This window comes from Apaloderma vittatum, unplaced genomic scaffold (assembly GCF_000703405.1).
Source record: "Apaloderma vittatum isolate BGI_N311 unplaced genomic scaffold, ASM70340v1 scaffold261, whole genome shotgun sequence".
NCBI classification, from domain to species: domain Eukaryota; kingdom Metazoa; phylum Chordata; class Aves; order Trogoniformes; family Trogonidae; genus Apaloderma; species Apaloderma vittatum.
The window spans coordinates 1-17,237 of record NW_009697164.1 but is presented as its reverse complement, the minus strand read 5'-3'; the positions used below and the strand labels follow the sequence as shown (position 1 = coordinate 17,237).

At 39.0% G+C, this 17,237-nt stretch overlaps 1 protein-coding gene across 2 annotated transcripts; it reads right to left on the bottom strand.

Annotated features, from left to right (window-relative positions):
• Positions 1-5,843: 5,843 nt before the first annotated feature.
• UPP1 (uridine phosphorylase 1) lies at positions 5,844-15,117 on the bottom strand. 2 transcript variants are annotated; one of them, XM_009877302.1, is made up of 7 exons: positions 15,065-15,117; positions 11,618-11,735; positions 10,964-11,122; positions 9,864-9,978; positions 9,200-9,409; positions 7,523-7,669; positions 5,844-6,238 (listed from the first exon to the last, which is right to left on the bottom strand). In XM_009877302.1, the coding sequence occupies exons 1-7, from the start codon at positions 15,115-15,117 to the stop codon at positions 6,099-6,101; spliced, it is 942 nt and encodes a 313-aa protein (XP_009875604.1). In that variant the 3' UTR covers positions 5,844-6,098. The 2 variants fall into 2 exon arrangements, with proteins under 2 accessions (XP_009875604.1, XP_009875612.1); XM_009877310.1 differs by lacking the exons at positions 9,864-9,978; positions 10,964-11,122; positions 11,618-11,735 and having other exon boundaries at positions 5,862-6,238; positions 15,065-15,098.
• Between the last annotated feature and the right edge of the window lie 2,120 nt (positions 15,118-17,237).

Here is a 17,237-nt window from a genome sequence, read left to right as displayed (position 1 = left end):
AATCAGTCAGCATAATGAATTACAAGCAGTTATTTTTCAAAGCAGCTGATACAAAAGGCAGTTCCTGACTAGTAAGTAAGCTAAAACAGCTCACATGAACCATTTGCTAAATTATTTTGAACAACCAATTCTGCAAAAACTCTGCTCATCCGAGTGTGTGACGTGAATAATTTATTATGCTCTATATAATTACGTACTCATAAATGCTGCACCTTTTTTTTTTAAAAATGCTAAATATCTTTTCATGGATACAGAAAAAGCTATCTTGTATGCAATTAGTATTCAGTACTAATGAATCTACTGCCTCCTCATTTTACTATATGACACTCAACAGATGAACACTGTTCACCAGTGAGTCCTGTTAACTTCATTTGCCCTCATACATCATTGGCCTTTCCTACAGAAATTCATTCTTGACTAGTAAGGTGTTCTTCATCCAGCAGGAGGCTTGTTTTTTCTAGAACAACGTTTATGAAAATAAAAGACACCTTATAAACATTCAGCCAAGAACAACCCCTGCAGTGGCATTCTGGGAAATAACTTCTAAAAGTAATTTTAGAAGAAATGGGATGCATGAGCTTGATTGTACTATTTGCAATGTTACAGAAATATGTGAAATAGTAAATAAAACCACCACCCACACACACCCCGCAACAAACTCTTGGCACAAAAGAGATGATAATATTAAAAATTAAGCACACAGGCAAGAGACGCAAATCAGTTCTGAATGTTTTTTGGAAAGACACGTCAGCTATATTGCTGCCATCCTGGAAGCTCTCTTGAGTGATCTAGGTTTCATCAGTACCATGTCAAGCAGTATTCTGTGCAAGTACCAGCCTTAAATAACAAGCCTAAGAAGGTTCAAATGCAGCACAGTAGCTAGTAGGCTAAATAACTATATACTTTCAGGACTCCATCACAGGGTGGCTGGAGTCAACAACATCATCTTGAATACTGCAGAGCAAATTAGGTCATTTGTTTCATTACATGTTTCGCTCGTTCCTTCTGGAGTGGAAAAAAAAATATGCTCAGAATTGTATTTCCAAGAGAGGACAGGATAGTGACCTGCCCTTTTCTGCTTCTGCTAAGCTTTAGCAGGCTTCATCTTAGTTGTAACTTCAAAGTTTAATCTTAGAATATGCAAGATTTCCCAAACCGCTGGGGCAGAAAAGGCAGAGAACCTTCTGCCAGCATCCATGTCCGGTTTAAAACTTGACTGCTTTATAAAGCGATACTATTAACACACCATGTCTGCCCTACAGTTTTAATCTCAGCTAATTAGAGAACACTCAGAGAAACAGTTTTATATGTTAAATAGGTTAAAGCCCAGGGGCCAAAAATACTTTTCGGTAGACAGGAATGCAGTCAAATCATGTGAGAATATGGCTGGGAATCTGGCAAACTAGCATATTTTCCTACCACCACCCACTATTTCCTTCACGAGGTTTACCGTGTGATCACAAGGCTGTCCTTTTAACATTACTAGGAATACTACTTGTAAATATTTACACAGCACAGACCTGTTTCGCCAGCAAAGCGCCTGCAGGATGGCATCAATTAGGAGCATCTTTCCTCGGAGACAACTCCGGCATGCCAAGTTAGGGTATGACAAAAAATGTTAGTTGTGGGCAAGGTCAAATAACTTATAATGATTAAATTATAATGATTAAAATGGAGCTACACATAAAACAAACAAAACAGACCCGATCTCACAAGGAGGGCGGTGGTTTGTTTGAGCTTCTGGGCAGCTCTATGGATTTCATTCTTGTAATACGACAGACTGATCGTAAACCGAACATTTCCTCACAGTCACAAACTCAGCGCCAACAAGAAGAATCTGGAATCAGGTTTCTGTGTCATGTAAAACCCGCTCTGTCTGTCTCTTTCTGCTGCTGCGTTTTGCTTGTAGGCTGAGCAAAAAGCATTGCCCCTGTCAGCATTACTCTTTCTTCCATTATTGTACTATAGAGTTTCAAATTTAATGTTGCTCTGTTCAGTGACCTCCTCTCTCTTCAGGCAGAAGACTTTCTTAACTGTAATTTAATTCATTCTCTGGAGTATAATAATAAATTGTAATTATTTTAGAAGAAGATGCATGTATTTAAGTGATCCAACTTAAAAACTGAAAACCTTTCAGGGAAAACAAACCTCAAATCTTGTAGCAAACCGTCATAGTAGTATCAAATCAGAAGAAGATGCATGTATTTAAGTGATCCAACTTAAAAACTGAAAACCTTTCAGGGAAAACAAACCTCAACATCTTGTAGCAAACCGTCATACTACTATCAAATCAAACAGCTGTTCTTTTTTGTAGTCAGTTGTTGCACGCAGATCCAATCCAAAAGCTCAGTTTGTTGCTCACAGTACTGAGTGCTGGATTCAAACCAAACTGGCTGCTGATGGGCAAATTTAAAAAATTCTTGCTTTAGTTTTTTTCACTTATCTTGTCAATTGAAAAGAAACACTTCTCTGATTCAACTGTATAAACACTTTATTTAGAAATATATTGAGATCCAGATCTGAGAAGAAAGTCCAGTTCTGTTACATAGTGCACTAAAAATCCTTTGCAAGGACTTAGGAAGAATTCTAAAAACATATATTGCATATTACATGCATAAATTTTCAAGAAATACTGAAATTACTGAAATATTTGCTTGGTTTTTAAAGGATGGATGAAAACGTTCACACTCTAAGCACTTCTGGCAATAGGTCAAATGTTCCTTTTCAGGATTTCTCATACTTTCCACTAAAAAAAATCCTTCTCTGAAGTGTATCAAGGTGCCAGAAATCAAAATCCACTCCTTTAAGTCACTAATCAAATTACTACACACTCTCAGTCTCTTGCAAATGTGAAATAAATACATTCTAGCTTATCTCCATCATGGTCTCAACCATTTCTTTGACAAAAACACAGGAACAGGCTGGAAGAACACCATGAATTGCAGAACACCGGTAAAAACCATCATTTTATCCCTTCATACTCTAATCCTATTTATATCTTCCGCCTTCTTTCTTCGTTTTTCTCTCTGGAGCAAAATGATTCTGCAGTGTATTGCTAGGCGTGCCAGGGGCAGAGAGAACAAAACTGGGCCTTTGTCTCAAAACTGCAACCTTTGGGGTTTGGCAGGATTTGTACATCTACCAGGAGACATTGCACTACGTAATACCAAGTATATATGTAACACCACGCATGCCTTCAAAAATATCCCCACTCATTCCAAATTTTGATTCATGTTCTGCAGCCTACAACTGCTGCCTTTCTATACGATACAAAAGTAACATGAATGGCTAATATTAAAACCTGCATGCAAAAGCCTGTTAAATATTTTTTAATTCTTTATGGATGTCTTCGTAAAATCTACAGGAAGGCAACTTCACTGCCGGATGCACACAGCTGAGTCACTCCTTTATCTCTCTGTCCACTTGCAGTCACAAGGGAAAATGCAATTGTTCTTATCAGGGTAACATTCTGTCAAGTTTCCTCTGCAGCTAAGAAAAGCATTTTCTTGCACGTAAAATATGTCTACAGAGCACCCTCTTGCATTGGGAATACAGCATTACAGGATGGTGACCAGTGAAAAAGGCAGGATACTTACCCTCCTTTAAACTCTAATTTTAAGTCGTCATACATCCCTTTACCCCACATATTAGGAAGAGCAGAAGAAAATATCTTAGCGGAAAGAGAAGTACAGTGTCCTGAGGAACAGCAGGAAGAAGAAAGGACAAACCGGCAAAAAGCAAATGGCTGAAGTCTTCCAGCGGTTTCTGTTAGGGTCTTGTGTATTCATTTAATAGAATAGTTGCATCACTCCATGAATACTTAAACCTCAGTTCCAACTCAGCGAGGCCACAATTCTAGTTATATTTTGGCACATAGCACATAAGAGCTTTCATATCAGTCATAAAAATGAAAGCATCTGCTTTATATGACTGTTAATACAAAAGCTTTGTAGTTTCAGTTGAGGAACTTTGTCTTTTTAACTAGTTTCCAGATTCTTGCTGTCCTTCCTTTGAAAAGACAAATCACACCATTTCAGATTTGTACCTTCAGGATAACTGCAATAACATGTTTCCCCAAAGCTTCACACAGGCACATAATGTATTTCTTTGGTTTTTTTTCAATAAAGGTGGGGTTTCTTTCCTAATTAGGTAATTCAGAGTAAGTATTTCTTTCACAACAGCAAACTTTCTCCCCCAAATCCACACTAGTCAGAGCTTAGCATAAACTTTTCTTCAGTCCAGAGTGCAGCACATTGCTTCCTAGGTCATTCCCTTTTTATCTCCTTGCTACTGCACTGGGAACAGTGCTTTGTTGCATGTTTCCCAGGGAAACTCATGGAGCTTCTCACAATGCCCAGGGAAGCAGCAGGCATAGTTTAGAACATTTTTTTAATACTTATTATTACTTTTTAAATAAAGACACAGTTCAAACTGTGGAAGCATTCCCACCTGACTCCCTCCCCTAAGTTTAGGGGAAAAAAAGGCTTTCTCTGAAAACTTACATTCATTGTACACATCAAGCATAAATAAGAAAGTGTGGGTTTAATACTAAAGGAAGACTAAATCAGTAAATTAAACCATTTTTAGACCCTATGTATTGCTACTGTATTTCCCAGTTGAAAAATCATCAAATTTAAGGAGATTAATCCTCATTAGCAATTTCCTATTCACAAGAGTCATCTCTTCCCTTTTTAATGCTCTCACCTCATTGCTTCCAGTTTATGCCACTTCTTGGTGAATGTGCCTGCTGCTACATCAGACCCTCTGAGATCTAACTGTCATGTGTGATGAGTGTTGCAGATAACAGTCCTCAAAAAATAAATCTCATTTAGCTGGATGAGAGACAATAGTCCTGAGAGTTTATTCAGACTCTTCCACCTGTGACTCCTCTTTTTCCACTGCAGTAGAAAAAGAGATAAATGCATTTTTCTTTAGTTGACCACACAGTTGGAGTATAATCACAGCAGCAAAGCAGCAAGGAGTAAGTTTTTTAAAAGAAACAAACACTAGGCCAATGGCCACTGCAGTAGAAAAAGCGATAAATGCATTTTTCTTTAGCTGACCACATAGTTACAGTATAACCACAACAGCAAAGCAGCAAGGAGTTCAGATTTTTAAAAGAAACAAACACTAGGCCAATGGCAGTGGAAAAACTGTAGAAATGGTTTTTAAGGCATGTACAGTTGACAGGTATTCTCCAGTTCTTCAGAAGAACTGGGAACCGTGCAACAGTAAGAGTTATGTCCTGAAGGCAGAGAGATGAAAAACAATTCAAAAAGAAACAAAGTAATAAGGAAAAAATGAACTACCATAATACAATCCTCTGAACATGTGCATCTTCTGAATGCCTTTGATTCTCTTCAGTAAGCAAGAGCCTCGATTCAGAAAAAAAAAAATAAATTCTTCAGTGAAAAAATATGTATTGCATAAATCTTACGTGGGTATTAATTCAATCATATAGTTAAAATGGGATATGAATGACCTTGTTGGATCAATATTTACGAAGTACAGATATTCAGCAGCTCAGTGTCAAGTCCTTAATGCTTACAAAATTCAGTCCCACACTTTGCAATTTCATGACATTTTAATATATGAAAATAGTATTGTTTGTCACAGTTTGCAAAAAATAAACTGCATTCACTTTAAGTTTTCTTTACAAGTGAAGCAACAAAGACAATTACAATTTATATCATTTTCTGTAACAACAAGAAAGAAAGAGATTAGCATTCTTAAGTTAATTTTAATTTGACAGTTTGCAAGTACTTGGCAGTACGGTTTCATCTTCTTCCTAGTCTTTCTTTTACACCAGGGATAAATAAAGCTTTTTCATACACTATAGCAGGCTTGTCCTTCAGAACAGATCCACTTTTCAGTTCACAGAAGAATGAGTCTTACATCTAGCAATGCCTAACTAAGCAAAACTTAAGTCCATTCAGCACATTCAGTTCCCAAAGCACAGGGACATAAATGATTAACTCTACAGACACACAGAACGCTGTAAGCTATTCTGAGGCAAAAGACCTCTAATGCACAGAAGCCGTGACTATGACTTCAGCTGTGCAAAAGCCTTCTGCTTCTACAGAACAAAGACAGATATTTCACACTTTCCCAAGGCTTTTCTTAATGAAATATCCCACCAACTTCTGTGGTCTCTGCTGGTATTCCACAAGCACATCATGTGAGCTACTAATCTGATCTCCTTCAAGCCGATTCAGAAGAGTGACACACACTACGGCAGCTGGAAGTTAAAAGACAGAACTAGTTAGGAATGGCATTCTGGCACTTCTACCATCCAAAATCATAAGTTTGAATGAACAGCTAGAAAATTAGAAGTACAAGAGAAAACAAATCCATAAAACAGTGTGCGGTAGCGTAAGGTGCTAGGGGACTAGCATGCTGTGGATGATATAAAAAAGTCACAGTTTAGTAATTGCTATAGTAATAAAGCAAGAGCTCTCAGACATCGGCAGATACTTACTGTTATATTATGATTCTTACGTTTTTTCTGACAGAAATTATATTTCATAAGTACCCAGGGCTTGACTGGTAGGAATCAATCAGAGACACTATTCCAGCAGATGTAGTTACAGCCCTCCCACATCCACATTATCCTTAACTCAAATCTCTGTGCTGAAATCCCATCCCTCGGCAGCCAGCAGAGAAGCTGCTTTCGACATGGGGAGCATAGCAAAGACATGAGGATCTCATGGATCATCTGCTGCCTTTTGGTAATCAGAGCCCCAAAGGTAAAATTCCTCCTTTCACTCAAGCTGAGCTTTGCCATCGCTCTTCTGGACCTGTGACAATGTGCAGAACACAAGCAGTAACGCACATCACAGACCTACAAGGCAGAGACAGCAAAAGACACCACGCTCAGTGACAGCATGGGTCAGGTTTTTCATCACTCTCAAGTCAATAATAAGTGAGGGCGTTTGATATAACTGGGAGTCTTTTCACTTGTTTTACTTAATTTAGTCCTCCTTGAGTTTAAGGAAGTTTGAGACACATAGATGTTTTAAACTGGTAGCTTCCTTGCAAAGCAAAATGTGAGACTTCAGTTAATATGGTGAGTAAAAAGTCACTGCATTACATTATTTCTAATTGTTGTGGATTTTTTCCCAATGTATACTGAAAACTAGTTAGCTTGTGTAAAAAAAGTAAAACTTGCTTTATGATTAGGAATGGTTTATTCAAGATGCTACTAAAAAGCTTTAATTGTTTAAGCATCGAAGCCACTAGTCTACACAAAAGAAATCCATTTTCAATTTCATATGAAAGTACAGGAAGTGATTAGTTTTATGTATATGAGAATCACCCAACTGATTAAATTAACTAGTTGCTTCCCGTAAACTTCAAAATCTATCTGAAGAAAACAGATTAGTATTGTACGGTAATTAGGTATTTTAATGTCTGATGTGCTTGCCATGAGCTGGAATACAAATAACAGGACTAAGCTTTAAAAGAACTATGTGAACTATGCACAAAACTTCCTACAGCCTGAATAAAGGGACTTTTAGTTTACCTTTGACACCGCTGAGATTACACATTGCAGCAAATACAGAAGACTCCATCTCTATGTTTCTGACACCAGAATCATAAGCTTCTTTCAAATATTGCAGTTTCTCTTCTTCGTTATATAGGCAGATTGCACCATCCAACCTGCCCTGTCCTACAAAGACATTTTGCACAAATTTTCAGTGAAGTCACGGAACAAATTCAATTTCTAAACCACATGATTATTGTAGTTTCCCCTATACAGTGTCCAGCTTTTACTACTGTGTGCAAGATAAGTAGGATAAAGGGATTCTTAGCTAGAGCTTCTACATGCTACTTGTATTTTTTGATAATCTGGTAATTTAATTGGTCTTCTCCAGCTTAAATTCTCAAATTCATAAATGGGAAAATGTAAGTAGTAGTTTCCTGCATGTGGGGCGCGTGTCAAAATTCAGCAGCACACTTGAAGCTGTATAGAAGTGCTGCAAGTTTTCTATGTTTAATCATTGTCTAGAAAAACTGCCAGGCTTAAAAATACCCTCCTAACGCTACCTTACATGGATAAATGTTTTCTTACTTACAGACTCTCTAAGGCAAGAGATGAAGAGTCTTTTAAGCTAACTAGGTAATACTACTACTATTTTTTGAGAAAATTATTCAAATTCCCCATGTGTTGCCTGATCTAGTTGAGAGGTGTCCCTGCCCATGACAGTGAGGTTGGATTAAATGATCTCTAAGGTCCCTTCCAGCCTGGGCTATTCTATGATTCTTTGATCATTCAAGACTAACACCAACAGACAAAATGGGGGCAGGTTACATACAGTAAATTTAAAATACACAGTGTTTTACTCAGTATCTTTTTGTTTTCAGGTGTATTCCTAATATAACACCATTGAGCCTGTTCTCAGTTTTTGCTGTAAGAATTGAAAACGTTCCTGGCCCTTTTTTTGAGTGTACTTTGCACCTGTGACTGGTGTCTGAGAAGATACAAAAACAGTGTCTGCTGCTGCCCAAGTCTGAGCACTATTAGGCAGATACATGTTCCCCTCTGCACTGCGCCCTTTGTCACCTATCCAATAACAGCTCAAGAAAACAGGACCAGGTGCCATCTACACTCTCTTCTCATAAGATCTGAATAGACTTGGGAGATCAGAAAAGCTCCTCAACGTCTATATGTTTATCCAAAGTAAGCCTTGGAGCTTGACACAACTCAGCAATATTGTCTTCAGTTGTCCAGTCACAGCTTTACTCAAAAGGTGCATAGGAAACAAGTTCCAATATTTACTTTAGAAAATATTTATTTCAAATAATTAACTAGTGGGGAAAAAAAGAAAAAAAAAATGAAACACCAAATAATTCTCACTCCTCTAATCCTCTAGGATGTCTCAGTAAATCATAGAAAATTCATGACAAACATGCCTAACCGATGAGTACATAAAAATTGTATAGTAGACTACATGTAGTACAGAGGATCGATTAGAGCTGAGGGGAAATAAACCTCCACAGAATTAAAAGTTTGATACAGCAAACTGGTAAGCACAATGCCTGATTTTATGTATATGAAAACTAGTTTAATCACGAGTGACAAGTCAAAGTAGGGAATGCGTTCTGTTCAGTGAACTGGCCCCTTAAAGTTAACATTTTATTCAATATTTATTTGTTGCTGCTTACCAAGATACTTCTGTTAGTCTGTTGCCAGCCTTACCTTCATAGAAATCCAAAGTGCACATAGTGTTTCCAATGACTGTATTGAACTGATTGATTTCTTTACTGCACTGCATCAGTTCCTGAGCTAGCTGTTCATCTAGGTTTGTACTGCGAACTACTGTCTTTCCCAGAACAACCTGTTCAAACTGAGGTTTGAAGGTGGCATCTACAGACTGCCTAGTTATAACCACTGAGCCTGGCTCCAGACCTGCAATAAAAAAAAAATAGGTACAGCTTCACAATGTAGTTAATGTTTTGTTTCCACACACATAAAGCATACAATTTGGCTTCTTTTAAAGCTGTTAATTTTACCCTTGAATCTATCAGAAGAATTTTTTCATGCATGCCCAGCTGCTTCAGTTTATTATTACGAATAATTTCTGAAAGAACAGATTTTTTCCTTTTGTACTACATATTCTTTCTTATCTCAAGACTTCTCATAGAGAATAAGAATGTCCTCTTCATTTTGTCACATCTCCCCAAGTGCATTTTCTCCATTCCAAGGCAGAAACTGCCTTTTCTTTCAAACTTACGGAAGCAAAACAGTTCATGTCTTGCAGAACACTGTTCTGACCATCAATCACTAACTTGCAGTGAGATGCTTTACTCTCCTATCCAAATGGTTTAGTTCGAAAAAAAAAAGAAATCAAGAGGGGAAATACCTATTCCACCAGAGGTGCCAATGCGAATAATGGTTATGTTGGAACACTTGGCATGATACAACAGTTTGATCAGCTCATGCAGCATGATTGAAATAGAAGGAATGCCCATACCGTGCTGAAATGAAAGCAGAAATTCATATTCAACATTCACACAGATGATACAAAATATTCACGGAAGAAGGAACTGGACAGTATCTCCTTCCTGATATTTTTTTCACCTAACTCACTCCCATAAAAACCCTAACCTATGACCCTAAGGAAAGGCCGCTGCAGGTAAACAGAAAGACTCCTACTGTCTTTGGTAGACTTTTCATGAAGTAAAATATTTCTAAATATCATGAATTATAAAATATTTACATTCTCAAAAGTATAAGCAGCGTTCTTTCTTAAGAGTTAACAAATGCACTTCATCACAGAACTTTTCCTAAACAAAAAAAACAGCTCTGATTTTTTACCATCTTGACGTGCTAGTGAACAGGTAAGCTAATTTTTTGCAAAACACAGGCATTGTGGCTCAGTCACAAAGTTCAGCAAATATAAGTTCGCCTCAACATGCATGATAATGCAATAATTACAACTCAAAAGGTTGTAGAATGATACTACAGTTATACGATTGCAATTGAAGTATGTAATCGTATCTACAAATTAAACGTATGAAGTTTTAAAATGAATACATGGGTTGGCAGCACAAGTCCCACGAAAAGCTATTCTCAAGCGATGTCAGCACATTTGACAATGCCACTGCAGGTACTTAGCTCTAGATGCAATATAGCCATTTTTTCCAGTGCCCCACATGCACTGAGGGACCTTTTTTCTCCATGAGCAAGTCTGCTCAAAAAATTTATAAGGCCACTTCTGCAACACCTCAGTGGTATACTGAGGAAAAAAGGAGGCAAGAAAGGAATTAAGGTCTCAGAGATTCACCCTCTTACAAGAAAGGGCTGAAAAGGAATTCTTAATTAGCTGACTGCTCTATTTTGAGCATGGCTGATACAAACTTACAAACCTGACTGATATTTTAAAGAAATGCACATTCGTATTTTCTGCTTTGAATATCATCATTGAACTGTGTCCCACATCTGGTCAAGCGAGGTACTTACACTGACAGACAAAATGGGTCCCACTTTGTACATTGCGTAACGGTCAGTTCCCGCACAGATATTAGGATAGTCACACCCAGGGCTCCCAAGCCCCAGTTCTTCAGCTATGTAGGCAATAAAGGCTTTCATCCGTGAAGGACTTCCTCCAACACATACAAACTGGGGTGGACAGTATTCAGCAAAACAACATCAGTTTCATGATTCAGGGTATAAAAGAACATGCAAAGATCAACATGAGGATACAAACACCTTCAGTTAACACAAAGCTATTCCCACATGTGACTCTTCTCATAAGCAGTCTAAAAGGCCGTGAAGAAAAATTATGGGCGGACAAAAAGAAAAAAAACATAGTACTCAAATGCCGTCACGTTGTTTGAACCAGTAGAAGTCAGATACTGGCTTGAAGGCCCCTCAGTGGAAATTCTACCTGAATAGAGACTGCAGTATTTTTACTGGACAAAAAGAGACAGTCAGGAACAACTATCCCCAGTTTTGTGGATATTGACAGTGACAAGAACACACAAAATCTTATGACCCTCCCATTTACTCCTGAATTAGTGTTATGCTGACAGATTTAGTCATGTTTTGAAGACAGCTACACTTCCACTTTCTGCAGAAAAGCTTAAGCTTGCTGAATGAAATGAAGCATCTTACCTTTACATCTCCAAACAATGATGGAAAATCATGGGTACCAGTCCCAAGAGCAAAATGGTATAGGATGTCTTCTTTCATTTTCTCCAGGTGAGGGTTGCAGAGATGGATAAAATTCTCTCTGTCAGGACAGCAGCATTGTGAAACGTACAAAGCATATACAAGCCACTGCACTGAACAAGACCTAATTTTGCCAAGTCAAGCATTAAAAGTTGGGAAATGCCACACCTAAATGTGCCTGCACTACCTTATTTCGGTTCTTCATGCATTATGTTAAGGAAAGATGAGATTTCATGACCACCTCATTTCTCGTAATAAACCTCATATGCTATTTAACACCTATTCATTGTACAGGATTAAACCGCTGAAGAAAAGCCCACATGGTAGGTTGCGTATGCAACAAGGCAACCTTGGTCTTAAACAGTATTAAAGCTGTGAACCATGGTGGCTCTTTATGGTGAACAGGAAATGGGAGCTGGACCAAGGAATATTCAATAGACCACCTCACTACATAGACCATCTAAAGTGAGGCTGAAAAGCAAACTTGATCACTTGAGACAGCTGAGAAGATTTGGACTTTACAGACAGGCCCAACAGGGATTTCTGGCAATTTGGCTCACAGGAACTGTGTCATCTAGCCAGGAGGAAAAACTTTATAGCTTGAGACTGGTAACAAGAGTACTGAGGATCTGAATCATAGAATAGCAGGTTAGAAGAGGCCTCGAGGATCACCTCATCCAATCCTTCTTGACAAAAGCACAGTTTAGATGAGATGGCCCAGCATCCTGTCCAGCCGAATCTTAAAGTGTCCAATGTAGAGAAATCCACCACTTCCCTAGAGAAAATGTTCTCAGACTTTTCCTCTTGTGTCCAGTCAGAATTCTCCCCAGGATTAATTTGTACCCATTATGCCTCGTCTTTTCCATGTGACTCCTTGTAAAAAGGGAGTCTCCATCTTCTTTGTAGCCACTCTTTAAATACTGAAACATGATCTTATCACCTAAAGACCTAAGCCTTCTTTTCTCAAGACTGGACAAACTCAACATCCCATCGGCCTTCTTTGCCACTGCAGCACCACACTGTTCTCTCTTACTGAGTTTATTGTCCACCAGGACCCCCAGGTCCCTTCCACAGAGCTACTTCCCAGCGTGCGGACAGATCCCAGCCTGTGCTGCACTCCTGGATTATGTTTTCAATTACAAAATAGGAAAGAGGCAAACGGAAATCTGAAGCAAAGAGAAAACAATGAAAGAGGAAAAAAGAAAAAAGGAAGAAAAAGGGATTAGAGAGAGGAGAGTTAAAAAGAATTTACTTTCTTTGAAGTTGCTTCCTGTAAGGACGTTATACAAGCTTAAAAAAATTATAAATCTTTCTGAATGACCAGGAAATTACAAGGCAAACACAAAAAAGTGAACTACTTAGCATGTGGAATCACCTTCATGGAAATTGAGTAGGGGACTAAGTAAGTAAGCTGAATAATTCATAAGACGTCTGCCTGCTGTGCTTGATGTTTTAAGTTCAATTCAAACAGGTAGGAAAGACTACTCAATAATCACAAGCTTAAGCAAAATACTGGACAGTACTTCAAAGCAGTTACTGAGACATGAAATGAAGCAACAAATAGCTTCCAGATACAAGAAGATGACTTAATAGCTTAATGAAGGCTCACTGCAGTCACAGCATGGCTCAGCAAATTCAAACTGCTTTGTCAGAGGAGACAAACAAGAGAGTTTGACTGGAGTTTATGCAAAGTATTAAGACTTTGCAGGAACAAATCTAAAGCCTAAACATTGGTGTTAAGCACTTTTAGATGACTTAAGTTATCCTGTCTGTCTTCCAACACCACTCCAGAAAAACAGTACTTTTCTGTAGGGGCTGTGTCTTACCTTTCAATCCTGTGCAGGATGTATTGCTTACCTTAAGGAGCCTTAAATGGCCTTAAGCCCATACCGAGGTCACGGAGCTGTTCCTCAGACAAAAAGTAACTACAACCTTAATATTATGGGTATAACAACTGTTTCTGTTCTTGAAATTCTCTCTCCAATGTCACTAACTATCCAGAAGCAGCTGCACAACCAAAGAAAAGTGGTATCAGCCCAGTCCACCCTGATTTTCCCTGCTCACCACCGACTACCACCTTCAGCAACTGAAACAGCTGCCCGACAAAGCAGGTCACTCCTTCACCTCTTGAGCAGTAATTTCTTTCCTTGTCCTACGTGCCTCCTTTGCCTCTATACAAATGCCACTTCAGGTGGGACCAAAGGCTTTGGCTGCTTTTGTTCTTCCCTCTGAGAGACCGGTTTGACTCCAGAAGAAATAAAGAGCAGGTTTATGGCTCTCTAGAATGGCACAGAAAGCCCAGGATTTCGTCAGTTCACGTGAGCAGATTTCCAGGCTGCCTCCTCTGAATGACTCCTGTTTGGTTTGGTGGGACTCCATACCCACATTTAATGGGTCTCTCACTAATGCAGATCAAATGAAGATGCTTATTGGAATGGCTTTTACATACAAACAGGATATGATTTGAAATCACTTTACTATTTGTTGTCAGGCAAGCAAAAAGTATTTCCTTCATTATGAGCAATAAAAGCTTCTCTCCAGGAAATAAATTGGGAAAAGGTGGGGCCTCTTTTAAAAGTACACAGCAATTCAATGTGTTATGTGCCAACACCATTTGTCCTCGTGCCTGGCCTCAACATAGCTTCCTTCCTCAGAAGTGCTTGTATTTCACCTCTTTCATCTCACACCTTACCGGCAACACTTTTCAACCCACCACCTCCTTGCAGCTGGGGGCTGTTGCTAACTCATACCGGTTATTTGCCCATCCAGATCTAATTGCAGACTTGGACCCTGGGGTAAAATGGGCAATAAAAGTAAGCATATTCTATGTGTACCTAGGACCAATGCCACAGATTTACAGTAGAGGCAAAGTTTGCTTGATAAAAATCTTTGGCCTGTAACTCTAAGGAGCAGACAATTTATTCCTCATGCTGTTGGAAAGCACCTACATCTTCTGGGGGTTTACACAAAACATGAATATCTGAGGACTAAACATGCACGTATGATTTTACTAAAATAAGCTTAATGCTAGGATAGAGAAACAGACTGAAGTATTTTTTTAAACTCTTGAAGCAGGTAGCTCTGGCCATATGCAGGAAACAAAGTCAACATTTCAACAGCTCACTGGATTAAAAATAAATAAAAACATTACCTACGTTTGTAAAAATTCACTGCTGTGATAAATTAAAATGGCTAGGGAGCAAAGCCCTCTGTGTAGGCGTGGTTAAAGCAGATAAAGACTCCGCTTGTCAAAACAGTTTCTACTAGAGACTGGATGTTATAATCAATATTTGTATCATAAAAGTTATCTTAAACTAAGTGAGTGTGTAATGAGTTTGGGGAGGAAAGTAAGTGTAAACTTGGACAAGATAATTCATTTCTGAATCTTACTTTGAAGCCTGCTCATCATCAGTTTTCTTCTCATTTGAGACCCCAGGAGCCATGTATGCTTACACCTAGAATTATATTAAAAAAAAACAGATAGGTGCATCAGAAAAGTCCAATCTGTAAAGCCATCATCATTAACAGTGAATCTTCTGTAGAGATTATACTATCATGAACATTGAACCCCCCATATAATCCAGCCAGACTACAGTTTTTATAACCGCAGCAAGACTAGCATCTCCAATTTTTTATTGGCCAAGCATCACTACTTTCAAATCAATGAAACCTAAACTACTCCCTTGCTAACATAATCCCTACCTCATCACTACTGTTCTGTGCTATAAGCAACGCCTGGCTCACAGGCCAGAGAGCGGCAAGTCTCACAGCTAACTAACCAGCCCCCCTTCTTTTGTACCCCCCATGTCAACAGTGACTGCTGGACTAGCTTTAGTCCCCTTTCCCCTCTGGCTCAAGAAGGTCTCCAGAGTTCATCTCTAACTGTCATATTCCTGAAACACGAGTCCAGGAAGCATCTTACTCATAATATCCTCTTCACTGAACTCCTCCTACTGACCTTAAGAGCATTTCTATCCGCCCCAGCCGAAGGGTGAGGCAGGCTCAACCAAAACATGACTCTGAAAAGTCTTTTGGTATACGTACAAACTATACCAAAAATGTCCTTTCTGCATTCTCCTTTTCATCTAAATAGACAAATATCTCACTGAGGCTTTGGTTGTGATACGATGACAGAATTATAATTACAGAATGATTCACTTATTATTTTCAGAAGTGACTAAGGCTAAGTGCCAAAGTTGGTACTTTCTCGGAATGCCCTCATGGGAAGTATTGAATCACTAAGTTTTGCTCTACTTCCCCTTACAAAGGGCCTGACAGCACTTATAATATTATTGTTGTGATCCTTAAAAACCCCAGGATTACACTGCAAGGAAACAGAATGAAATCAATCTTGCAATAGAATTACGTAACACATGAATTTTGAAAGAACTTCCAGTTTATCAGAACAAATGAAATAAACCTTAAGTCTGCTTGTTAAAGCCACCGGTTAATGGAAAGGTATTAAAATATATAACGACAATTAGTTTTCTTTATTTAAAATACTAACCTTTAGTAAACAGATCTCAACTTCACATATACTAGACACACTAAATGTATAATAAAGTCTATGCTCAAAGAGCTAAAGCATAGAAATTGCATTTAGAATCAATTATGCATCCTTATGGTCATATGATTAGAACCAGCTACTGCAGCAGGGTATCACTATTATACCATGTACATTACAGGAAAAACGCACAATTTGTTCCAAGAAAACTACAGCGCCCTAAGTCCTGATAAGAAACAGCAAAGTGATTTTTTATGTACAAATGGCTGCAAATAAAGCGAGGGTATTCATTTAGCTGCTGTTCATTAAGACACCACATGATTTCTAAGAGTGTTCTGGGTTCTGTGATCCATGAAGTAATGATGTACTTCAAAAAACTGAGAACAAAGTTCTGGCGGTCCAAAGGTCCAGAATACCCTCTCCCATCGGAGATGTCTGAGCAGGAATAAAGGAGCAAGCAGAAAGTAGTCTTCCCAGCAGAACCTTCCGGCAATCAGGTAGTAGCTGACAGGTGGCCGATTAATATAAAGCCACAAAATCCTCACACTGACTAAACAAACGGAAAGTTTTACAGCCACGTCACAAGTTTCAGTAGTCTTTCTCAGCCAAAGGCAAAGCTGATGTTCAAGAATAACACGCACCTAGCAAGACTCAGCTCAAGAAAAGGCACAACCTGCTTTGACGTGTGTGTGAATCCTCTGACCGATGTCCTAAAACCACGCAGAATCCATTAGAAGTACTCTTTCTTTTTTCTCCCCCTCCTCCTGTTTTTTTTAAGGGAAAAACTCAGCTGACGGTATCTTTAAGGAAAAGCTGTAGTTTGCTGTTGATCCATCACTAGAAAAACTGAAGCCGTTTGCAAAACTGATATTCATTCTGCCGCTTCCCTTTCTTCCACCCCGTGCAAACAGCGACCGCGCACCCGCGACGCACATCCCTTCCCGATGCCGTCCTCGCCCACCCCCCTCGCTCCGCCGGCGGAGCAATCTCCCGACACCTCCGGCCGAGCTCAGCTCCGACACATTCATACCACCGGACCCCTGTGCCCGCCGCTGTCCC